General features: G+C 41.0%; 1 protein-coding gene and 1 long non-coding RNA gene across 5 annotated transcripts in view; one reads left to right on the top strand and one right to left on the bottom strand.

Moving 5' to 3' along the window:
- The first annotated feature begins 344 nt into the window (after positions 1-344).
- Positions 345-25,665, top strand: LOC130845114 (uncharacterized). The gene is made up of 3 exons (XR_009051329.1): positions 345-595; positions 2,366-2,478; positions 25,597-25,665. It is a non-coding gene; the product is annotated as an uncharacterized LOC130845114 (long non-coding RNA).
- GANC (glucosidase alpha, neutral C) overlaps positions 8,308-25,682 on the bottom strand; it is a 68,036-nt gene continuing 50,661 nt past the window's right edge. For 3 of the 4 annotated variants that reach the window (XM_057721832.1, XM_057721830.1, XM_057721831.1), the window contains 8 exons: positions 24,352-24,595; positions 22,296-22,360; positions 20,755-20,831; positions 17,707-17,781; positions 14,667-14,780; positions 13,310-13,422; positions 10,669-10,772; positions 8,308-10,064 (listed from right to left, as the gene is read on the bottom strand). In XM_057721832.1, coding sequence (XP_057577815.1) covers positions 9,955-10,064; positions 10,669-10,772; positions 13,310-13,422; positions 14,667-14,780; positions 17,707-17,781; positions 20,755-20,831; positions 22,296-22,360; positions 24,352-24,595 — 902 coding nt within the window. In that variant the 3' untranslated portion in view covers positions 8,308-9,954. The other variant, XM_057721833.1, reaches the window with a different exon arrangement.

Below are 25,682 nucleotides of genomic sequence, written 5' to 3'. Positions count from 1 at the left end.
CCAAATCTACTGCAAAAAGTACACCTGAGTACAGATTATTCAGGCATGCCACATTAGGCATCTGAGTCAGAAGTTGAAACTGGATATTGAGCCAGGTTGGGTGTCAAGTCCTGGTATGTCATACCCAAAGAGCTGGCTTCAGGGCTTTTAGATGAGATCACAAGTGGCTCTGGGGAAGGAAATTGCCTGCCTGGCCTCTGCCTTGTCTTCTACTCATGGTAGCTGCTACCCAGGCTGTCAGGAGATGGCCATATTCCAAGGGTGGCTGAGTGAAGGCTAGTCCCAGACTGCAGCCCTGCCTGTTCCCGTTTCATTAGCCCAAGGCTAGAGGCTATGAGAGAAGGCGGGAGGTGACAGGTGAAATAGAGAGTACCATCAGGCTCATGATCCCTGGGGTTGCAGCTTTGAGGAGGCTGTGTCTGCAGTTGCAGCTTGTAGGACCATCACCTTATTCTCCCATCCCTCTAAGCAAATGCCCAAGGATCTTTATTACTACTCTTGGAGAGGCAGAATGGAGGAGGGCAGCATCTGAAGCTGACTGCCTAGGTTCAAAGTCTAGGCCTGCTGCTCAAGTGCTGTGCCTGTGTAGCTTTAGGTGAGTTGCTTCTTCCTTTCTTCCTATGTCTCAGTTTTCTCACCTATAAAATGGGTATGATGATAGTCATTTTGTTATTGAGTTGTAAAAATTAAAAAAAATTGTGTAAAACATTTAAAATAGCCAGATTTGTCTTAAGCACATAATAAATGTTGTTATTGTTAGAGATGAGCCGAAGTTAATATTACTTTCGGGTTAAATCAGGTTGAATGATAGTTACTCACTGGTGCAAATCAGCTTTCACTTTATGAGCATTTACTGACCATCTTCCATGTGTACAGAGCATCTGCCCAGGACCATGTGGTCAGAGTCTCCAGTCAAAGGCGTGCCTATCTGCCTGCACTGAAAGAGCCTCTAAAAAGACTGATTTCCACCCTCAAACTCACTAATGGAATGGAAAGCAAAGGGGGGCAGTTTCCTTCTCGCACCATAATGTGTGCCATCATACGTTTGAGTCCCAGCTCTATACCACCTTGGAATTCACAGCACTGACCCACATTTTACTGTTTCTCTTTATTGAAGCTCTTTATTGAGCTTCCTATTTGCCCACAGGACTATAAGGTCTGTGAAGGTGGGAACTGGGTCCCCCTCCACCTTCAGGGTTAAGCATATTAGAAGGCTCTTAATAAATATGTGTTGTATATCTGTTGAAGGAAGTTCCCCTATGTGAGAAGAAATTTCTTCCACTTCTTGTTGCTTTGCCAATGCAGTCAAAGTATTTTGGCTGGTTTGCTCCCGGGGGAGGAGCTGTCTCTGGGCCACACACAGCTGACCTTTCTTTCCTCAGCTGTCTAAGCTAGCTCCATCTGTTGGTAATGAAGATGGGTGTGTGATGGAGATCAGCCTCTTGTCCTAGCAGAATGGGAATACTGTTTCAAACACACAGAGTGAAAGGTGCTATTCGTTTTGCTCTACCAATTGTTGTGAATAAAACCCCTTTCAGATTAGCAGGTCCAAACTCAAGGTTTACTCAGCTGCACAGCTGTAGAAACTCATGCTCTCAGTGAGAAATCCAATCTGGGCCCACGAACAAAGGTGGATAATAAGCATGTAAACAGCTGCACGTTTTAATTCCCAAAAGTCTCTTCAAGGATAAAGAACTAAGTTTTATACTGTATTTCAGGCAAGGTCATGCAACATCTGTGGCTGGAATGGCTTCTGTTGCACCAACAAGTCAGTTAATGATTGTGTATCACTGTCTTCCATCAACATTTCTTTGATTCAACACTGTTGCAATTAATGTATTTGCTTGTAATTAGAACACCTATCATCCATTAAGTGCCTACTGTGAGCTAGGTACTCCACATCATTTTAATTTTTTTTTTCCACACCACTCAGCACATGGGATCTTAGTTCCCCAACCAGGGATTGAATCCGTGCACCCTGCATTGAAAGTGCAAAGTCTTAACCACTGGATCTCCAGGGAAGTCCCCTAAAAACTTTTTTTTTAAATTTATTTATTTTTTGGGGGGTACACCAAGTTCAATCATCTGTTTTTATACACATATCCCCGTATTCCCTCCCTCCCTTGACTCCCCCCCACCTAAAAACTTTTAAAGTAATTTTAGAAGTACAAAAGCATTGCAAAGATAGCACAGAGTTCTCAAATACCCTTCAACAGCCTCCCTCAATGTTTACACCTTACATAACCATGGTACAATGATCAAAACTCAGAAGCAAATGTTGTTAAGATACTATTAACTGAACTACAAGACATATTTTGATTTCTTCAGTGTTTCCAGTAGTACTTTTCTCCCCCTTCTGTTACAGAATTTGATCTGCACTGCATTTAATCGTCACATCTCCTTAGTGTCCTCCAATCTCTGACAGTTCCACAGTGTTTGTCTTTCATGAACTTGGCACTTTTGAAGAATACTTGTCAGGTATGTTATAGAATGTCCCTAACTTGACAGTCATATAATTAGACTGAGATTATGGTTTGGGGGAAGAATATCACAGAGGTTATGCATCCTTCTCATCAAATCAGATCTGGGGGTACATGCTAGTGATGTGTTTAATTACTGATGATACCAATCTTGATTACTTGGCTAAGGTGGTGTCTACTAGATTTCTCCAAAGTAAAGTTACTATTTTTTTCCTTTCTATACACATGGAATACTTTTAATCTGTATAAAACCCTGCAGGTTTGATTAATCCCATTTTACAGCTGAGTAAACTTGAGATATCTGCTCTATTTTTACAGTTAAGTCGTGGGAAACTCACAGAATTTTAGAGATTATCTCTTTTTTTGAACAAAAGAGGAAACCAAAGCCTAGAGAGATTAAATGACACGGCCAAGATCACTCTGCCAGTTCACTACAGAACCAAACTAGACCCCAGGTCTCCTGATATCCAGTGAAGGAGTAAATGCATGACTAAGACTCCAATAATGTGCATTAGGCATAAGATCTCTGGATTCTTGCGTATAAATAGTCAGGGCTTCCCTTCCCCAGCTATGATGGGAGTGGAATCTAACACCGTCAGCCATGCTGAAAACAACCGTTAAGAAGCAGCTGTCTGATTCTGGCTGGCCTTGCTGTGGCACTGCAGCCTTTAGCTGGTCATAAGACGGGCAGATCTGATATCAGACACCAATGTCTCCTTTATTTCTGCTAGAGTGTGAGTTAGATGGCCCCCGTTGTCTGTGGTTAACACGGTAATCGGTTTCCAGTGGAGTTGCTGATGGCTTTCTCTCTCCTGGTCTGAGAAGTTATTTTAGTCTAGAGTGCTACTCCACCCCAACCCCCGGAATTATGCTGGGCATCCAGAGGGTTTGGTAGATGGAAATCTTAAAAGCAGAGTGGAATGCTTGATATTGTCATAGTTCCATGACTAGGAAGGCTTTTAGGTAAGATGGTCAATTGTGAGCTAAAGCCCGTTAAACTCCAAATAGTAATGGGTTTTGACTGTGTTTCTGTTGCCTGTCATTATGATACACTGATACTGGGATGTGAAAGGAATGTGAAAGGGAAAGGGGTGTGAAAAAGTGAAGGAATTTTGCACACAGACCAAACTCCTGAACGGCAGTCTTTATGGCTACAGCAATCTGATGGGCTGGTCTTAGTTAACCTGGATGTAAGGCTCAGCACAATTTTAAGGCAAAATCATGGTGACAAGCTGTGCTTTCCACTGTAGGGAGCCTTTAGGAGAATGGCCCAACCTGGGACTAGCCCTGGTCATGTTGATGTGTGGGACCAGGACCCTGGAATGCACTTAGTTCTGAAAGTGAGCTGTACCCCAAAGCATAATTCGTCCTACAGGTCCATTTATTTTATTTTATTTTTTAAATTAATTTATTTTTGGCTTCATTGGATCTTCATATCTGCGCGCAGGCTTTTCTCTAGCTGTGGCAAGCGGCGGCTACTCTTTGTTGCGGTGTGCAGGCTTCCCATTGCAGTGGCCTCTTGTTGCAGAGCACAGGCTCTAGGCTCGCGGGCCTCAGCAGTTGTGGCATGTGGGCTCAATAGTTGTGGCTCGCAGACTCCGGAGCACAGGCTCAGCAGTTGTGGCACATGGGCCCAGTTGCTCTGCAGCATGTGGGATCCTCCCGGACCATGGCTCAAACCCAGGTCCCCTGCATTGGCAGGCGGACTCCCAACCACTGTGACACCAGGGAAGCCCTATAGGTCCATTTAAATGAAACTAGCCGGGGCTTCCCTGGTGGTCCAGTGGCCAAGACTGCATTCTCAATGCCGGGGGCCTGGGTTCGATCCTTGGTCAGGAAACTAGATCCCACATATGCTCCAAATAAAACATGTTGTGTGCCACAACTAAGACCTGGCATAGCCAAATAAATAAATATAAAAAAATAAAAAAATAAATGAAACTACCTCTAGGGTGGGGAATGTCTTGGTACCTGGTCAAACTGGAACCTACATCCTGGGATCACTTCTATCAGGAACTGACCACCCCAGGTCCACCATAGCCAGAGTCTGCAGGTTGATTTAGACCTGGGAAAAGAAGGAAGGTGACCAAAAAATGCATGAAGGACTTTCCCTGACCACTATACAGGGCATCCGCCCTAAAATAAATACCTGCCATAAACATGTGTTCCTATTCCATTTCTTAGTGTGAATACCCTCCTGAAGCCTACTTGGTCAGCTCCTGCAGTCAGACAGGACCTCTGTTGGGAAGCACATATAGAAGCACATATAGCGCTGCCACAGTGTGGTGTGGGGTCAGGAGCCGCTGGTCTGGTGCTCCAAGGGTGGTATTTGTGTTCCCTGAAATAGAGGACTTGGCTTATCCTGGCATTTCTCAGGTGAAGAACAGCTGATCTGATGATTCTGAGGAGGTCTGCTGCGTCAGAAATAAAGGTATTTTCTTGTACTGGAGTTCATTCTTTTTATTTAAAAATTTTTTAATTGAAGTATAGTTGATTTACAATGTTGTGTTAGTTTCAGGTGTACAGCAAAGTGATTCAGATATATATATATATAAAATTTTCCAGATTCCTATTATAGGTTTTTACAAGATACTGAATATAGTTCCCTGTGCTATATTCATCTATTTTATATGTAGTAATGTGTATCTGTTAATCCCAAACTCCTAATTTACCTCTCCCCCCCTTTCCCCTTTGGTAACCAGAAATTTGTTTTCTATGTCTGTGAGTCTGTTTCTGTTTTGTAAATAAATGCATTTGTATCATTTTTTTAGATTGCACATATAAGCAATATCATATTTGTCTTTCTCTGTCTGACTTCACTTAGTATGATAATCTCTAGGTCTACCCATTTGCTGCAAATGGCATTATTTCATTCTTTTAAAAATTATTTACTTATTAATATTTATAATATTTATTTAGTTTATTTATTTAGGCTTTGCCAGGTCTTAGTTGAGGCATGCAGGATCTTTAGTTGTGGCATGAAGGATCTCTTAGTTGCAGCATGTGGACTTCTTAGTTGCGGCATGCCTGTGGGATCTAGCTTCCCGACCAGGGATTGAATCCAGGCCCCCTGCTTTGGGAGCGTGGAGTTTTACCCACTGGACCATCAGGGAAGTCCCATCATTTCATTCCTTTTATGGCTGAGTAATATTCCTTTGTATGCGTATACCACATCTTCTTTATCTATTCATCTGTTGATGGACACTTAGGTTATTTCCATGTCTTGGCTATTGTGAACAGTGCTGCTGTGAATACAGGGGTGCACGTATTTTTTTGAATTACAGTTTTCTCTGAATATACTCCCAGAGGTGGGATTGCAAGATCATATGGTAATTTTATTTTTTAGTTTTTTTTTAAATAAATTTATTGATTTATTTATTGGCTGTGTTGGGTCTTCGTTGCTGCGTGTGAGCTTTCTCTAGTTACGGTGAGCGGGGGCTACTATTCATTGTGGTATGTTGGTTTCTCACTGCGGTGGCTTCTCTTGTTGTGGAGCACGGGCTGTAGGTGCGCAGGCTTCAGTAGTTGTGGCTCATGGGCTCTAGAGCACCGGCTCAGTATTTGTGGTGCACGAGCTTTGTTGCTTCACAGCATATGGGATCTTCCCAGCCCAGGGCTCAAACCCATGTCCCCTGCATTGGCAGGAGGATTCTAAACCACTGTGCCACCAAGGAAGTTCCTATTTTTAGTTTTTTTTTAAATTTTTTTATTATTTTTTTTATTTTTAGTTTTTTAAGGAACCTCCATACTGTTCTCCATAGTGGCTTGGGGTTCATTTTTAACTCCACTTGTTTCATCCTATTTTACATGCCACAGCTTACAAGCCTTTACAACAATAGAAACCAAACATTTTAAAGCTATTAGATACTATGGAGATATGGCCCAGCACCTTTGTTTTTAAAACTTTTTGCTTTGAAATAGTTTAAAACTTACAGGAAAGTTGAAAATATAGTATAAGGAGTTACTGTATGCCCTTCCTCCAGATTCTTCAATTGTAACATTTTAACACATTTTGCCAATTTTCTCTGTCTCCGCCTCTTTCTCATACATACATAAATTATTTTCTGAGCCATTTGAAAGTAAGTCAGTTATGATGCTTTAATACTTCTGTATTTCCTAAAAATAAGGAAATTCTTCTATGTAATCATAGTACAATTCTCAAAATTAGCAAAATTATCATGTAATTGAAAGATCTCATTCAAGTTCTGCCAACTGTCCCAGTAATGGCCCTTATAGTTTCAGATTGGAACCCAGGATCATACGCTTGTTGTCATATCTCTTTAGTCCCCCTTTCAATCTGGAACAGTTCCTCAGACCTGTTTTTCATGGTCTTCAGATTTTGAGCAGTACAGGATATACCTCAAATTTTGGGTGTTTTATTATTTTTTTTAATTTTAAAATATTTATTTATTTATTTACTTGGCTGCACTGCGTCTTAGTTGTGGCACTCGGGATCTTTTAGTTTCGGCATGTGAACTCTTAGTTGCAGCATGTGGGATTTAGTTTCCCGACCAGAGATTGAACCTGGGCCCCACCCCCCGCTTTGGGAGCGCAGAGTCTTAGCCACTGGACCACCAGGGAAGTCCCCAATTTTGGTTTTTTTATTATAAATGAAATCACTCAGTAAACATTTTATCAAGAACATACTTCTATGTTGATACATATAGATTGTTATTTTAATGGTTGCATTATATTCCACTGCATGAAAGGGCTATATTTAACCAATCCCCTGATAAAGGACATTTAGCTTATTTCTAGTTTTCCACACTACAATTAGTAGCTTTGAGCAATTTATCTTATTTATCTGAAGTGGAATTTCTGGGTTAAAGTATGCAAATTTAAAATTTTGATGCTATTGCCAGATTGCCATCCAGGAAGATTATACTTAGTATAATTTCACCAATGATGCGCAAGAATGCCTATTCCCCACACCAACATCAGCACTGGACATTTTCATTTTAATCTTGGCCAATCGTGCACCCCTATTTCTCTGAATATTAATAAGGCTGAGCATATTCCATGCTTATTTTGCCTGTTTCAATTTCTTTTATGAATTACCTTTGCCCATATTTCTTTGGAGCAGTTTCCATTTTTAAACTGATTTGTCAACTTATTCCTTGGCATTTAAGTCTTAAAGGAAAGACACATTATATATTCATTTTGGAGCTTTGTTTGAATCTCTGTTAAAATGATTCTAAGTTCTTACATAAAATCCAGTTTCCTGAGAAAACATCAAGAATTAGCCACAACAAGGTAACTGAACACTGTAGGCCAACTCAGCCCCACTTAGCTCTCTGGTCCTCAACTTCAGATATAGGAGGTGGGTAAAGCATGAGAAGCAATAAGAGCAGAGAACATTTAAGAACACCCAGGCTGCATGTATTTCTCTCCATTCATTGTATCTAGTTCAACATTTCAGTATAGTTCTGGGTCAAGACAGAGCAGTTCCTTACTAACTTACTTTACAGTTCTTCTTTCATTCCTTCTTCCAAAAATATTTTAAATGGATGAATAGACATGTAATAAATGTTGATCTCAAGACAGGTCTTAATTATTCAGCTTTAAATGCTATTAAAAACCATCATTTATATCAGGTAAGAGCACTCAAGTTTTCAGCTTAAGTCTTACTGTAGGTTGGCAAGGGAAATTTGAAGCTGGGAAATAGGAATTCAGCTAACAGAGGCTTCTTCCTTTCTCCTTATTTGCAAAACTTACAGAAATAGGAGCAAAGAATCTGTATATGTCTATGCGCGCTTATATATGGTGCAAAGCTCAAATCTCAACTGATACAATGAAATGTGTGCACGAGGAAATGTGTGATGCTTACTATACCTGGAGGGAAGAGTCCTATGTCAGAAAAGTAAATCAGAAACAGATATATTCAATTCTCAAGTTTTAATCAATCAAATCCATCAGTCAACCAGTTACAGCCAACCATTTCTAAAAGCCAAGTATAAGGGTGCTCTGGCAGATAGAAGACAAATATAACATGATCTTGAAGAACATACAATCTAGTAGTGAAACAAGACAGACCTGAAACACTGAGGGACCATCCCTGAGAATGCTAAGCAGAACGAATACTATGAGTGAGGCAGCATTTCAGAGAAGGGCAAAATCACTGCTCGTGGTAAAGGGGAATTGAGGGTGTTAGGGTAGTTGGAAAGGCTCTGTGGGGAAGTGGGATTTGAGTTTGGCTCGGATGGATGGCAGGATTTGCATTGGTAGAGGGGAGGCAGTGGATATTGGGGCCCAGGGAACAGAAGGCACAGAGGTGGCAGCTGGCAAGTTGCTAAGTGGAGGAAGCCTGATATGCAAATGTGCATGCTGAGCAATGCTGAGGCCATGCGGCTGCCCCAGCAGATGCTGCGGCCGTAGGGAGTCCCTGGGGAGAATCCTAGGGAACTGGCATGGTGTAGCGTTCTAGCCCACGCCAAGCTGTCCTGGAGTCGGAGGCAAAAGTAAAATGCAGTAATATTATTATTAATAATATTATTATTATCCTGTCCTCATTTAAAATTTTGGTATTTTGTTCATCATAGATTTTTTTTTGCACTAATTTTGATTTTTAAAAATATTGCATTAAAATATTATTTATTTTGATTACTGTGATCTGGGGCCTCCCCTTAAATTTTGTGCCCCAGGCAAGTGCCTTACTTGCCTCACCCTTGTCCCAGCCCTGTGTTCTATTTCTGAAGTTTGAGGGTGGGGACATAGGTATTTATTTTATTATTTTTAATTATAGCTTACTTATGTTACAAATAAGCTTTGGTTAGTGAACAGTATTTAATAAAAACAATTAATATAAAGAAGTTAGAATTTTAAGGAGATTAATTTGGAACTCTGGAGCCCAAAACACATGGCAAGGAAAAGAACCCTTTGTGTTCCTGAGTCAGTCTCTAGTGTAGAGTAACTCCCTGTTGCTGCAGTGAATGCAGTGCAAGCAGAAAAGGGTTGTCTTGCCTAGGTCTAAGAGGGTAACAGATAATTAGGGTGGGGCGGGCACCAGAGGCTGCTGTCAACTTAGAGATAGGCCTTGAGCAGCTCAGCTGCTGGAGCCCTAGTGGCTCTGCGACATGGGCTAAGACAAGTTTCCACAAGGTGGGTGGGCTTGGCCCACCTCTCACATAAAACAAACCCATCCAGCTGTGCTCAAAGAGCAGCTGCCCACTGGGCAACAGTGCATACCACAGGCCATGGCCCAAGGAGCAATGTGAACTCTATAAATGTCTCTGGACCACCTGTATGTAGGAGAAGAGGGGGTGTGTGACACAAAGAGTATTACTAGCACATCTAAAAATGTAACATCTGAAAAACTTGAAATTGATTGTTCGTTAGTAAACTGGTGACTAATTGAAAGATGGCTTTGAGCCAGAGAAGTCAATTAGCATGCGGCACAAATCGCAATAAAAAAGGCCCCTGGAAAGGCGGAAAGGTGCAGCTGCTCCCAGCACTTGTCACCAGGTGCACTGCTCTGTCACTGGATGTGGACCTCCCAGTCAGCACCAATGTTCAGTGAGAGCTTCTCCAGGCTCAGGGTGGATGTTTTGGCACAATATGTAAAATCCACAGGCTGAGCTTTACCATCTATATATCAAAATAGTAAAAGGGAAAGTTTGATGAATATCTAGGAGAGAAAAATATTTTCTTTGAATTTAAAATGTTTCTGACTCTGTCATAAAATCTTATGCCACATAGAGGAGAATCCAAATTAATAGCACCTGTACCCATGGGCTTCCATGAAATTTTAAACTATGAAACACTCCATTGTTTTGAGCGCAAGATTGATTGAAAAGAAATTGTAAGAAACAAAGTGATTTGTCCAACAAATTCAGTAGGTAAAAAAAAAAATATTCTATCCCTTGTCCTTTAAGAAACTGCATAAACATGAGTAGGATTCCCCAGGACTTCAGATATCTACAGTTAAAAAAAAATATTCAGAGAAGCTACAACATTATTTCAAGCCCCAAATAATTTTCTTTAGGAAAATATTAACAGCTTACAATGAGCAGAAAGACCAGCTGATGAAGAGAAGTGGGATGGCCTCATCCCCTCTAGATACTAGTATATTTGACTCCTGCCAGAAAGAGCAGAGTCCACTTGGCTAAGCACATTACATCAGTTTTAGACTAATCATCTCTTCACTGCAGATACTTCTATGTTTACAAAAGCAAAGGGCCCGTTTCCTCACCAGGTGAGTGGGTGGTCACAGAAGATGGCTGCTTCTGGAGGCCTAGGAACAAGATCTGCTCCACCACACAGTTGCTGGGATAATGACCCTTCTCGTCAGCACAGCTGGAATAGATACAACAAACGGCATTAGGAGAAGAAGAGGAACAGAGGTTTGCACTGGTTGCCAGGTCACCATCCCAAGCCCTGTGAGTTCCCCTCCCATCTTTCCCTGTGGAGGCATGAAACATATAGTCGTCACATTTACTAGGATGAAGAGATGGAAAAAGATGAGTCTATGTGCCGAGGGCTAGCTAAGCAGCAGTGTCCCTCTAACAGGCCATTTGGAGAGATATCACCTAAGGACACTGAAGTCCCAAATGTGACTTGGACACTGCAATCAAATTGTGAGAAATCAGATACTTAATGTATGGTTGAATGGATGAATACATGGGATTAATGGGAACTTATACTGAATTCTTTTTTATTTTTCAGAGAGGGAAGGAAAGGAAGATGGAGACAAAAAGGAAGGGATGTTCATGGGGTGGCTGAAAAATACTCCCAGGGTCTCCAGCCCAAGATGGCAATATAAGAGGCTCCTGAATTTCCCTCCTCCCACAGATGCACTGAATATAAAGCGATATATCACACATACATATATATACACATATATCTTGTTTATCCATTTATCCATCAATGGATGAATTCCCTTTGAGAGAAACCTGGAAACTAGCTGAGGGATTCCCATATCCTAGGTGACTGAGAAAATACCCACATCAAAAAAGTAGGAAAGGCTGAGACACACACTCCACATAACCCCCACCCTGGCAGAGTCCCATACAGTTGGGAAGGAATCCCCAACTCGCAGCTTCTCTGGGAAGAGTGAAGGGTTTGGACCACACTTCCAGTGTCCCTCCTTTCAAGGTTCCCACCTGAGGGACGAGCCCTCAAATCACCCAACTCTGATAGCTGACAAGGTTAATTACAGCAAATAAAGAAGTAGTTTTTACCAGGCAGTGCTGGGGCTATCCCCCCAGGGCTCAGTGCGGAGGGAGCAGGCAAAAACATCCATCTCCCAGGTTCTCCCTGGAAAGGATTTGACTGCATTCTTTCCCAGCTACTGCCTGAGGATTCTAATCAGCCTGCTTCTAGGTGCTGACTAAAATCTGCCCCTTTGGGGCACATGGGTCTCAGCACATCTTCAACTACTGGGAATCCCTAAGAACAGAGATGGCAGCTTGATAATCACAAAGGTCTGAGAAGCAACAAGGAGCTCAGGGCCGGCTGATTGATGAGTTTCATCTCCTACATGAGACCAGTCTGTCAGGACTGGAAGAGGTGGCTGTCTTTTATCTAATGTGAGAAACCAACACAAAGAGTCAAGGAAAATGAAACAGGAGAATATGTGCCAAACAAAAGAACGTGATTAATCTACAGAAACTAAACTTAATGAAATGGAGATAAGTTACTTACCTGATAGACAGTTCAAACTAACGGTCATACAGATGCTCACCAGGGAGCAATGCATAAACAAAGTGAGAACAACGGCAGGAAATACTAAAAATACCAAACAAAATATAGACCTGGAGAGCACAAGAAGTGAAAGGGAAAATTCAATAAATACTGCATGGTATCACGTATATATGGAAGGTAAAAAAAAAAAAAAAAGAAAAGAAAAGAAAAAAAGGAAAGTTGAACTCAGAGAAACAGAGGGTAGAATGACTGTCACTAGGGGTTGGGGGCTGGGGGAAGTAGGGAGAGGCTGGTAAAAGAGTACAAACTTTCAGCTGTAAGATGAATAAGGTTTGAGAATCTAATGTATAACATGGTAAATATAGTTGATAATACTGTATCGCGTAACTGAAATTTGCCAAGAGTAAAACTTAAGTGTTCTCATCAAAAGGGGAAAAAAAAAAGGTTAAACATGTGAGGTGCTGGATGCGTTAACTTGATGATGGGAATCCTTTCACAATGTGTACATGTATCAAATTATCACACTGTATACTTTAAATATATTACAATTATATTTGTATACTAGTATATTTTATTAAAATTTTATTTCTAAATTATACCTTAATGACCTAGAGATTGTCATACTGAGTGAAGTAAGTCAGACAGAGAAAGAGAAATATCATATGATATCCCTTATACGTGGAATCTAAAAAGAAATGATACAAGTGAACTTATTTACAAAACAGAAACAGACTCACAGACTTAGAAAATGAATTTATGGTTACCCAGGGGAGGGGTGGGGGAAGGGACAGTTAGGCAGTTTGGGATCCACACGCACACACAGCCATATGTAAAATGGATAACCAATAAGGACCCACTGTATAGCACAAGGAACTCTGCTCAATGTTACATGGCAGCCTGGATGGGAGAGGAGACTGGGGAAGAAGGGATACATGTATATGTATGGCTGAGTTGCCTTGCTGTGCACCTGAAACTATCACAATATTGTTAATCGGCCATACTCCAATATAAATAAAAAGTTAAAAAAATTATACCTTAATGAATTTGGGGGGAAGAAAAGTATTCCACAAATGGGCTTCATCATTAATTTCTTTAAACAGTACCTTAAAATATCAGCTGTGCATTTGAGGACAGCCAAAGGATAGCATAATTTATTTAAGAAAGCACACAGCTTTTTTAGCTGCCATTACCTGTTGATCAAAACACCTGAGGAGAACGAAAACTTCCTGTGCAAGAATTGCTTCTGGTGGAGGTATTGGAATGAATGGCCATCATCAAGATAGAATTCACCCTCGGCAGAACCCTGGAGAGTGAATCACAGAGAATGTGCTTATGTAATAGCTTTCTAGGAAAAGACTGTCGTCCCCTAAAGGCAATAATAGATTTAAAAATCTATGAAAAATTATGTTGAACAACTGCTTAATATTCAAGCCGTAAGAAGTAGTCATACAATATATACATTTAATACCCATTTGTGAAATAATATGAATAAGGAAGTCACACAAGAGGAGCACAAAGAGTTAGGCCTTGTTGAAATAGCTTTAAACTATGAAGTACGGTCAGCAGCATAGGTAGCGTCCCCAAAAATACTATCCTAGAAGGTGACAACAGGTCAAGAAAAGTTCACAGAATGAAAATGAAATTAAAAGAAAAAACTGGTATACAATGGATGAGATCAACTACCTTTACAAGACCCTCCATTTAGAGAATGGTGTTTAGTTCCTACTGTCTTTTAGTAGGAGGGCCCCTTTTGCATGTCAGACCATGTCACAGCACTCCGTATGGCAGTTCACTGTTATGGACAATGCTTCATGTGCTATGGACTGCGAGTCTCTTGTAATTATTCCATGGCCTCACACAGGCCTGAGGCCCATAGTTTGACCCAAGAAAACATGCTTAAATGAAACAGATGGAAAAGAAAGATGTAAGAAAAAGAAAGCTTAATTATTTTATAGTATTTTCTTAAGAGTAAGGATTTGTGTTTGGTACTGTATTTTGGCAAATGGCTAGGAGAGGAATCTGCTATAGGCCTTGTTTGGCTCAAAAGATCTCCTCAAAAGGACAGATCAATTCTGGATCCTACCAGGCTTTACCCAAGGAGACTGTAGTTGTTTGAGTCATCTGATGAGAACAGAAGTCATTGTATGAGGCTGTGCCCTGGAATGTTGCATAGACACAGGACCCTTTTACAGGAGACTGAGATTCAGGGCTAATCCACATGGCAGGCTGCCTATGGCCTAATGAGCTTTCAGTTCAGTGGTAATCAGTGCCAAACTGCAGAGCACCAAGGGTCATGGTGCCCTAGAGGAGATTTCTATTATTTCTAGTTCTCAGAGCTCCCTTAAGGATAATTCCAGGAAAGTCAGACAAGATGGACAATGATTTAGAAATGATTCAAAAACTTTGATTTCTAGATAAACATCAGAAGCACCTATGACATAGATGGGGTTCACCACTTTTTACATAGTGTCACACACTCAAGGCTACCACTGTAAAGAGACAGAGTAGTAACAAACGAGATGTGTAAAAGTAATATTTTTCAAATACCTTAGTGCTTAGGGCCACCCGGAGTCCATATGGGGCATCAGTCATGTAGCCTGTGGATTTTCCTATAGTTGTCTTTATTGGTACCACACTTCCACCTCGCTGGAACACTGGTATCTATAACAGAGCAACACTCTCAGAGAAGGAGGATTCATATAAGGCAATTTCAAAGTAGACTTTTAAAATATTTCATTGTACGAGACTCACATTCTTTACAAGTATAGACTCAATGGCAAAATAAATTTGGGAACACAGAGATGGCAAATATGGGGGCCCTGGCATTAAAAGGAAAAGAGTTCAAACACTAAGAATGGTTCAATTTTAAATTATTAGGGGACTTACCTAGTGGCGCTGTGGTTAAGAATCCGCTTGCCAATGCAGGGGACAAGGGTTTGAGCCCTGGTCTGGGAAGATCCCACATGCAGTGGAGCAACTAAGCCCATGTGCCACAACTACTGAGCCTGCGCTCTAGAGCCTTCAAGTCACAACTACTGAGCCTGTGCACCACAACCACTGAAGCTTGTGGGCCCTAGAGCCACCGCATTGCAACTACTGAGTCCATGTGCCGCAACTACCAAAGCCTGCACACCTAGAACCCGTGCTCTACAACAAGAGAAGCCACTGCAATGAGAAGCCCACACACCACAACAAAGAGTAACCCCTGCTCGCCACAACTAGAGAAAGCCCATGTGCAGCAATGAAGATCCAATGCAGTCAAAAAAAAAAAAGGAAATTTCTCACCCTTCAATCAATTTATTATCTGTTCTGATTATCCTATAAGCAGCCTTTCCTGTTTTGTATTTTTAATTTTCCTGTCAATAAAATAAGTCTATTTCTAGGGTTCCACTAAAGAGGGAATTTTTCTGTCTATATGAACAGACGTATATGTGTATGTGTTTATAAAAGATGGTAGTTTCCTGGTTTGGGAGATATGACTTTAGCCTATACCCTTCTTGCTCGCTGCTTCCCTGGATCACCAGGATGACTGACTCAATTCTGAGGGTAAATCTGTGAAACTTCTGTTATAAGAGCCACCAAGGGCACTTGAAGTGACTCTGACAACAGGGTTGTAGGCATGGCCCCTACCTATGGGTCTTCTGGAATGGCATTCCCAGCAGGGACAGCCCAGTAGGTTCCCTGACTCCCAGAGCAATCCTCTGTAAGGAAGCTCCCTGGATCACGTGATGGCCTATACTTCGCTCTGAGCAAAGTACAAGTGGGGAGAAGAGCAAATAGTCTCCCCTTCCCGACCAGTGGGGGGTCCAAGACCCCCGGTGGATGCCTGAAACCGAGGAGAGTGCTGAACTGTATATAAAGATATTTTCCCCTATACTTATAGGTGGGTAGCACACACAGTGTGGATCTGCTGGACAGAGGGATGATTCATGTCCTGGGCAGACGGGGCAGGACGGCGTGAGATTTCATCACCATACTCTGGACAGCATGCAATTTAAAGTTTATGAATTGTACATTTCCGCAATTTTCCATTTAATGTTTCTGGACCGCAGTTAATATTTTTGGGCCACAGTTGATTGAAGGTAAATGAAACTGTGGAAAGTGAGACTGCAGATAAGGGGGACTGCTTTATACATGAAGTTGATAGTGAGGGTGGAGTAGTCAAGATGTCCACCCTTTGCTTGACTTGCAGTCGGCAGCAAAAAGTAAAGCACATCTACCTCCCCACCCTCATCAGCCATTATCTTCTTATTCTTTTTTTTTTTCTTCCTTCAAAGAATGAGGCAGTAAGTTAGTATGAATGGGCTCTGGAGTAGGTGTCCAGTTGACCTGGGGTCTTGTCTCAGTACTTCCACAATTTAGCTGCAACCCTGGACAAGTAACTTGACTTCTCTGAACCTCACTTTCTTCACCTATAAGCATGAGGGATTCAAATAGATGAATGGTAAGGTCTCTTCTAGATTTGAAAGTTGGCATCTGAAATCATTTTCTGTATAATGGAGTTCATACTGCTCCTGAGAATTTTAAAAAATAACATCAATATCTCTTTATAAATCTTTATACTACTGAAGGCCTGTGGTATGATTGTGATTCAGCTCCAGGAGCACACTTCCCTTCAGAAATGCAGCCTGGATGGGCCTCTCTAATATCATAACTCATAGCCTCCCCTTGGGCCTAGAAGTCCAACTGAAAACTCATGTTTTCTGACTTCGTGTTGTAGAAGGATATTCTGTATGTGGTGTGTGGTGACCACCATGTTTGCTCTCTGTTGTCAGTGTTATTATTTTTCCTAGACATACAAATGTAATATATGCGGAAGAGTTGTTTGTCCTCTTGTTTGAACACTTATCCACAGTGTTCCAAACTGTGAAATCAGAGTATATGTTTTCTTATACTTTTTTTCTCACATTTAACAGCCTTATTGATATAATTCATGTCATACAATTCACCCATTACGGTATACAGTTAAATGGTTTTTAGTATATTCAGAGTCATGCAACCATTATTATAATCAATTTAAAATCACCCCAGAAGGAAACCCTGTACCCATTTGTGGTCACTCCCCATTGCTCCCAAAACCCTCTCCTTGCCTTCAGCTCTAGGCAACCACAAATCCACATTCGGTCTTCATATGTGTGTGTTATTATGCAGAACACTGATGTCCTTGGTTCTTTCTATGTAGGCACATGTTATGGACTGAATGTGTCCCCACAAAAGTCACATGTTGAAGCCCCAACCCCCAATGTGACTGTATTTGGAGACAGGGCCTTTACAGAGGTAATTAAGATTAAATCAGGTCATAGGAGTGGGGTCATGATCCAAGTGGTTAGTGTCATAAGAGACAAGAGAGCTCACTCTCTCCCTCTGCCATGTGAGGACACAGCAAGGTGCCTGTCTATATGCCAGGAAGAGAGCCCTCACCAGGAACTGAATTGGTTGGCACCTTGATTTGGGTCTTCCAGCTTCTAGAACTGTGAGAAAATAAATTTCTGTTGTTGAAGCTCCCAGTCTACGATATCCTGTCATGGCAGCCCAAGTAGACTAACACAGCACAATAGGTAAAAATAACAGTCTGAAAATAACTTACGGTGTCCAAGGCTACTGGGATCTTTATAACACATGCTCCTTCCCAATGAGCAAATGTCTTAGAATCATACCAGACCTGAAAAGAAATAGACTCCAATGAAAAAGAGTGTACAAGCAACTCTGCTCACAATTTCATTATTTAATAAAACATCCATTTATCTGGATTTCAAATAACCAGATATTTAAAGTAAGTATTAAAAAAAAAAACAAACCCAAACCTTGAGCAGAAGTTAGGAAGAACATATGCTTTTAAGAAGATCCCAAAGGAAAAACCTAGTACTGCGAAGGATTAAGCTGACTAAAAGGCCATTCATTTTTCCATTCATTCATCCAAAAGTTATTTTTTGAACAATCAACCATGTGCCCAGCATTGCTGGGTACACACAAGTGAACATAAGGACACAGAAGCTGCCCTCATGGATTTTATAGCCCAGGTGGCTTATAAAAACTTAATGATCTAGTAGTGAAAAAGATGATGGGAGAGAGAAAACAATAACAATGCAGAAAAGCACATTGCAGGCAAATAAATTACAAATGAGGCAGGAGAAAAGAAAGTGTCAGACAATGAAACAGATCTTAGAGAAAAACAAATGGAAACTGGGATTACTACTATAGCATCATTATTTTTTAACAGAGCTCAATTTGGGGATGAGGTTCAAACTGTTATCTGAGATGCCTGTCAAGGGGGTTTTCTTGCTAAAGTGCCAGAAAAGTCCTGCAAAGTAATTTGATGGGGTAAATCCTTAAGATATCATCAGAAGCAGCATGAAAACAAAACCTTTTTCTCTCTTCTAGTTCAATATAATTTCTGGCAGCCACAGAGTCTATTTCAGAAGTTCACCTCCTAGGATTACCAGAGCCTTTATAAAGCTGGGCTGTTGAATCTGTCATTGTCCTACTGTGAATGTGAGAGGGCTATGACCTGACAATTGTTAGCTACAGTGAACTCTTAATTCAGCTGGAACAGCCCCACCTTGTCATGAAGTATTATCTTTGGCTGGATTCAATTTGCTAACGTTTTATCAAGGATTTCTGTGTCTGTGTTTACAAGGGATATTGTCTTAGCTTTTTCTTGCAATGTCTTTCTTTGGTGAATTCTAGTAGCTTTAGCTAAAAAGCTGTTGGGAGTGAAAGGTAAAAAAAAAGGATTCAAGGATTCAAACAAGATTTGGGGATTACCTGTTGATCATTTCCAGTCTAACTGAAATGAGAGGTATAGGGTGTGTGCTCTGGTGCCATATGCAAAGATCACCAGCCTAGGAAGGGCACAACTGGTACAAAACACCACACAGGTCAGACCCAGAGCTTAGTCACCAAGCTCCTCACTCAGCAAGTACTTGCAGAAGGCCTGCTATGTGCCATGTGCCCATCTAGATGCTGGGGATACAGCAGTGACCATAACAGATAAAAATCACTGCCCTCAAAAAGCTAACATTTTAGGACTTCCTAGATGGTGCAAGTGGTTAAGAATCTGCCTGCCAATGCAGGGGACATGGGTTTGACCCCTGCTCCGGGAAGATCCCACATGCCTCGGAGCAACTAAGCCTGTGCGCCACAACTATTGAGCCTGTGCCCTAGAGCCCACGAGCCACAACTGTTGAGCCCATGTGCCGCAACTACTGAAGCCAGTGCACCTAGAGCTTGTGCTCTGCAACAAGAGAAGCCACTGCAATAGGAGGCCACACACCACAATGAAGAGTAGCCCCTGCTCGCTGAAACTAGAGAAAGCCTGTGTTTGCAGCAATGAAGACCCAACGCAGCCAATAAATAAATAAATACATAAATAAAGTTTTTAAAAAGTTAAAAAAAAAGCTAACATTCTAACAGGAGAGATAGTTAATAAACAAAACATAAAAGTAAATACGAGGGTAGGTCAAAAATTATCTGCACTCCAGTTATATTAAGACTTCTATAAATTCTACAGCCAGAATGTGGATAATTTTTGACTCACCCTCACATACAGAATGTTTAAAATGGCATGTTCCATGGAGAAAAATAAAGGATGAAGGAGGACTGGACAGTACCAGGAGCAGTGGGAGTGGTCTGTAATCTTAAAGAGGGTGTCAGAGACGGCCTCCCTGAGGAAGAGATTTGCAGGAGAGGGAATGGGCCACACGGAAACACCAGGAAGGTGACAGTGAGGCCTTTAGATAGCTCCCTGAACGGTGTGATGTGATACTACCTAACCAGAGAGGTAAATTACCCAGGTTTTGGGAAGATGTAGTAAGAGAAACAATCACAGATCACTCTGGGAAATAGTGTGGAAGGAATAGGTTACATAGTCACAACAATATGATTGCAATAAATAATAGGTCATTATAGAAATTTGTGGCTAAGTCAGAAAGGGAGCTAGTTCCTCTCAATGGGAGCCTATGCTTTGTTAGAATCTACTTGAGAAACTCTCAGCAGAACTGCTTGGCAGGACAATTTATTTAGCTGTTGTTATATTTAACTTTTTTCTTGGGTTTCTACCTGGCAGGGGAACCTTTGTAGAGAGACACCACCTTCAGAACTACAAATCACTAGAGAAACCAAGCAGAAAGACCACCATTCATGAGCATTCTGTAGAAAAGCCTGGTTATTTTATAACAATAATGACAAGCGTAGTGGACTGAATGGTGGCCCTTCAAAAAGATATATTTGCTTCCTAATCCCTGGAAGGAGTGAATATTACCTTCTATGGTAATGGATTTGACTAAATTAAGGATCTGGGCCCTAAATAACATCACAAGTGTCTTGTAAGAGACAGATGGGAGAGGAGACACAGATACACACTGTGAAGATGGAGCCACAGCCTGAAGCGATGTGGCTACAAGCCCAGGAATGCCAAGGAGTGTGGAGTGCAGGCAGCCACCAGAAGCTAGGAGAACAGCATGGAACAGATCCTCCCTCAGAACCCCCAGAAGAACCAACTTTGCCTACACCGTGATTTCAGACTTCAGGCCTCCAGAACTGTGAGAGCATAAATTTTTGTCGTTTTAAGGCACCAGGATGAAGGGAAGAGATATGAGGCATGTAAGGGATGCAGATGTTTGTCATTTACTTTTACCTCATTTGATCCTGGCAGAAAGACATCAACCACAGTAGCTTTTGGTTCTGTGACTGGATGAACCAATAAAGCACTTCCTGAAAAATGGAAAAGAAATAAATTTGAATATCATGATAAGAGGTATGAAAACATCCCTTCTCCTTGAGTGCATTTGTGGTTTTGAAGACCACTCAACTGAACTTCTTGAAGGTAGAGATCTTGGTGAGCTGAACCAATGATTCATCAGGGAGATGCACTGTTAGTCAGAGGACAGGTGCTCAAAGAGGTGACTGTATTATTACCTATCATTAATGCACTTGTGGTGTAGTAGGATTACAGGGAGGGACTCTGACAGTCTAGCACAGTCTCATTCTGTGCATAACTGTCATCTGAAAGGACCACTGCACTTCTCCAAGTGCTTCGCTGTTTGCTATACATGACTTTAAATATGGTGAGCCTACAACTGTGACACAGAAGTATTGTCTGCATAGATAGTCAGGTCCTCTTCCTTAGGCAGGTATCATTGGGAAGCCTGTAATTCTCTTAAAGGCAATGTTTATTATTAATTTCATTTTGATCTTGGCCATATGTAAAATTCATCCATTTATGAATTTGCTCTTTAATTCAAAAAATATTCATTGAGTTCCTCCTGAGTCCCAGGCACTGTGCTAAGGCTCTGGGGGTGGAGTGGTAAATAAAACAGACATGGTCCCTACCCTCATGAAGTTTACAGTAAAAACAGATATTAAACAAGTAATTACAAATTAATCAGAGTTAAGACAAATATCAAAAAGATGAAAGTACAAAATGGGATGAAATCTATGTAATAAGAGGGACTAACTCTTGACTAAGGCAGGTGGAATTAGATATTAGGAAGCAATTTTGGTCAGGGAAATTTTCTCCAAGGAAGTAGCTTTTAAACTTGAGACCTAAGGATGAGTGGAGACCAAAAGAGATAGATTGTTTACATTTTGGGGTTTCTACTCTTTAGAAACAGGATTCACCTTTAGGGCAACTCTATATTGAGCCTGGCTTCTTGACCCCATTCCCCAAATGATAAACTTCCACATTCCAAATCTGGTTAACCCTTGTTAAAGAAGAGGCCAATCAAACAAACAAATAAAAACCCAACAACAAGCCAAAAAAACAAAACAAACAAAAACACCAAACCAAAACCAAACAAACAAAAACCCTATCTTGCATACGAAATAAGTTCTTCTGAGTCTTCACTACAACTATTTGGTTTACTTTTTTCTACTTCCCTTCCCTGAGGTGGTATCATAAGGCTTAGGAGTGGATCCAGACAAGAATCCCAAATTGCATCCACTAATAGAATGGGTTTATATGAAATTATTAACATGTTATGAGAAGTGCTACATGACAACAGGATAGAGCTGTGATCCCACTAGTACACTAAAAATCTTGGTGAGGGAACTTCTTTTATTTCTGTTTTTGGCTTTCTTGAGATTAGGGATTTTTTAGTGTTCTTATGCTAGAAAATATAATAAGAAAAACATAATTAAAGTACTTATCATAGCTACAATTAATCAAGAGATGCTCACCCAGCATGAATTCATCTTCCACACCAAAAGTCTTTAATTCATCAGGGAACTCTACCCACAGAGGCCTGGGGAAAGGAAAAAAGAAATTTCTTACTTCAATATCATTAGATGTTTTATTGTAATTCACTAACATATATTCAGTTTTATAACTATTCCAAGGAAACTGGAAAAAGCCAAGACTCTTTTCATATGATTCAAGATTTTATGAGCACGTTATGATTACTATATATGAGGGTGAGCCAAAAATTATCTGCACTCCAGCTGTAACATTAATATAACCGGAGTCCGGATAATTTTTGACTCACCCTTGTATTTTTCTTATGTGAAAGAGCTATCTATTAGCTTAAATGGCCCAATGAAAGCTTGAGAATCCTGGTACCTGAAATTTCCCCTTCTCGTTGTTGAGCACTAAATACTACTCTGACAGGCAGAATCGGAGCTTTGCCCAAATCCAAATGCCTAACATGTTTGTTGTAAAACAAATTAAATGTAAAACTGAATTTTATACTGTTGTAAAATCTGTGCCATTTTTTCATTCTGTCACTAATTTTCATGCATCCTTAATCATTACCTATTTAAATGAAAAGAACTGGTTTTTCTTGTTTTCAGGATGGCTACATTTTTGGAGAAACTTGTGTGGTTCTGGGGTTTTGTTTTATTGTTGTTGTACACAACTAACTAGGAGGCATTTGGGCTTATAAAATTCATAAAACTTTCAATAGCTATGTATTTGGATATTAACTTAATGGTTCTAATATTATTTTAAATTTCATGAGGAAAAGATACTTTTTAATAAGAGAAACTTTTTAGTTTATTCACTAGCCTTTATAATAATCTATACCTTTTCTACTACATAGTAACAAAGCAGTGGTGTCTCAACCTACTTGATGTCTAAAATCACCAGGGAAACCTCTAACAAATATAGATCCCTGCAACTTAACCAAGGGATTCCTAGCAGGTTTGGAGGCATGGCCTTGGAATATGTATTTTTGAAAAGCTCCCAGGTGATTCTGATCTGAGCCAGGTTGAGGAAATGCTGATCTAGAGGTCCTGATGTACTATATGCGTCTCTGGGTGTACTGTTCTCTAACCCAGAAAGTTGGTATTCACATCTTGCCTTCAAAATAGAATCAGAATATAATTTATACACCAGGAAAAACCCTAAGGGTAAGATAGAGCTAAGACTGGCAAAATAAGTTGTTCTTCATGAGAGGATGCTTGTGGGCGTGGGGGATGAAAAAACAACTTCCCTCTACCCTTATAGGTTCTTCTGGCTGGTCTAAGAATTAAACTGTCATGAGACAGTTTAAAGGAGAAAATCAAATTTAGTTATGTACATACAGGGGTTCCATAAAAATATGATGCCTAAGGGCAAGATAGGCAATTGAGGCTCATATAACACCTGAGAGAAGGAGATGGGAGTAGCGTTTGGGACTTCAAAGGGGAGGAATGATATTCATTTGGAGGTGGAAAAACAAATATTTGGTAAGCAAATGTTTGCTGGGCCATGCAGAGACAATGGGACACAGAGAGGACTTTGGTCCCCACGTTTCCCCTACCATGCTTAGCTCATATTCCTCGAAGTTATCTCTGGTGATAATGCACTTCCTGGACCAGGCCCTTTATCTAATTTCTTTTAGGCAGTTAAGGAGGAGGTTAAAAAGAAAGACTTCCGTTTCTTAAAAACAATCAGTCCCCCAAAATCCTTAAGCTGAAGAGACATTTTGGGGTGGCAAGTTTTGTTCCCCTACATGGGTAAAATACTGGATGAATTCAGTTACAAAGTCACTTCCTTTTTCTTTTCTTTCTTTCTTACATCTCCTACCAATCTATTTCTATCTCCTACTTGCATCGCCAAGTAGCAGGAGATCTAGTTTTTATCTTCTGTGACCTCCACTGCCTGATCCTGCTCAGAATTGGTGCTCAGTAAGCTGACTGACACTTGGTCAAACACCTGGCTTTTCTCTTGCAATCACTGTAATTACTCCATTGCCAATGGCTTAGGGGATCTTCTGGTAGAGGTTGGTTGCTGGGGTGACTGGTGAAGCCTGTTTACCTCATGACGGGTAGAGAAGCCACGTGTGCAGAGTAGAACAGAGAATACCAGTAGGGCAGGAGGGCATAGCGCTCTCTGATGGCTTCTCGGATGAGCCGGGTGTGCTCCTCCCCAAAGAGCCAGGGTTCCCGTCGCTTGGTGTTCCTGGTGGCGTGGCCACGGAAGAAGGGCTGGTAGGCTCCCGCCTGGTACCACCGCACTAGCAGCTCTGCCTCTGGATTCCCGTCAAAGCCGCCTACATCAGCTGATTAGTCAGTAAAGAAAGGCCGAGTAAGACACCCAGGCATCTAACAGATGATGCACACAGGTAAGATAAGGCTTTAAGACGGACAGGGCAAAGGTGTTGTATGTGCACTCAAAATGACAGCACAAAACTGTGGCCTCAAATTAAGGAGCATATACTAAAAAAACTCAACTTCTTTGGAGATCTGACAATACGCTCTTTGAATATATTCTTTTCCTGTCAAAAGGCTTTCCTGCAAGACCAACATTTCCCTACGTCCTGAACCCAGGTAACCCAGAAATGGCAAAATGTCTGTCTGATTCAGTAAGTCTGTATTTAGTGATGGGGTGGGGGTGGGGGTGGGGTGGCAACTGATTTTGTTTGAAAGCAACAGCTGAAGCAAAATAAAAACTGTAGAAAGAACTAAAGAGAAAGATATAATCAAAATTAGAGGTTTAGGGAGAATTTCATGCTTAGCCCTTAAGCAGGATACATATTCCTTGTACTGAATGTGGACCGATGCCATAAAGAAACATATCCATCAAAAAGTGATATTAAGGTGCTTCCAGTCCCACAGAAAACAAGGAGCAGCTGGCCCTGCAGCCTTGCTGAGCGCCTTCCACACTGAGATCTCTCATCTGCAGGGAATTATTAGGATTAGGCAAAGACAGCCCATCAGAGAATCTTATTTTAACTAAATTTATCTTTTCCAAGAGTGTGTATGTATACAATGTCACAGAATTTCTGTAAGGCTGATTTCTGATTTGCTAAATTCTTTGCAGTTCTCTCCATTTTTCTGACTTTCAGGTAGAAAAGGCATGTTTCAGGAAGAGAAACTTCGTTATCAAGTGTCTAAGGAAGGAGCAGTAAGAGGATGAGGGGAAAAAAACACTCTGGCTCGCTTTCTGATGACTTTATGTCCTCAGTTCAGACAAAGCACACACAGCCTGAAGCATCCCTTTCACTCTCCTCTCTAGTCTGCTCTCCTTCACTCTCGTTTTCTCTTTCCCTGTTGAAAACAGCTCACAAGAAGGGATTTGTGACCTGCTTTGATGAAAACACCCTCCCTTTGATTTTCTCTCACTTCGAGCCTGAGAATGTCATCTTA

This window comes from Hippopotamus amphibius, chromosome 2, assembly GCF_030028045.1.
Source record: "Hippopotamus amphibius kiboko isolate mHipAmp2 chromosome 2, mHipAmp2.hap2, whole genome shotgun sequence".
NCBI classification, from domain to species: Eukaryota; Metazoa; Chordata; class Mammalia; order Artiodactyla; family Hippopotamidae; genus Hippopotamus; species Hippopotamus amphibius.
This window is presented reverse-complemented; position numbering and strand designations above follow the sequence as displayed.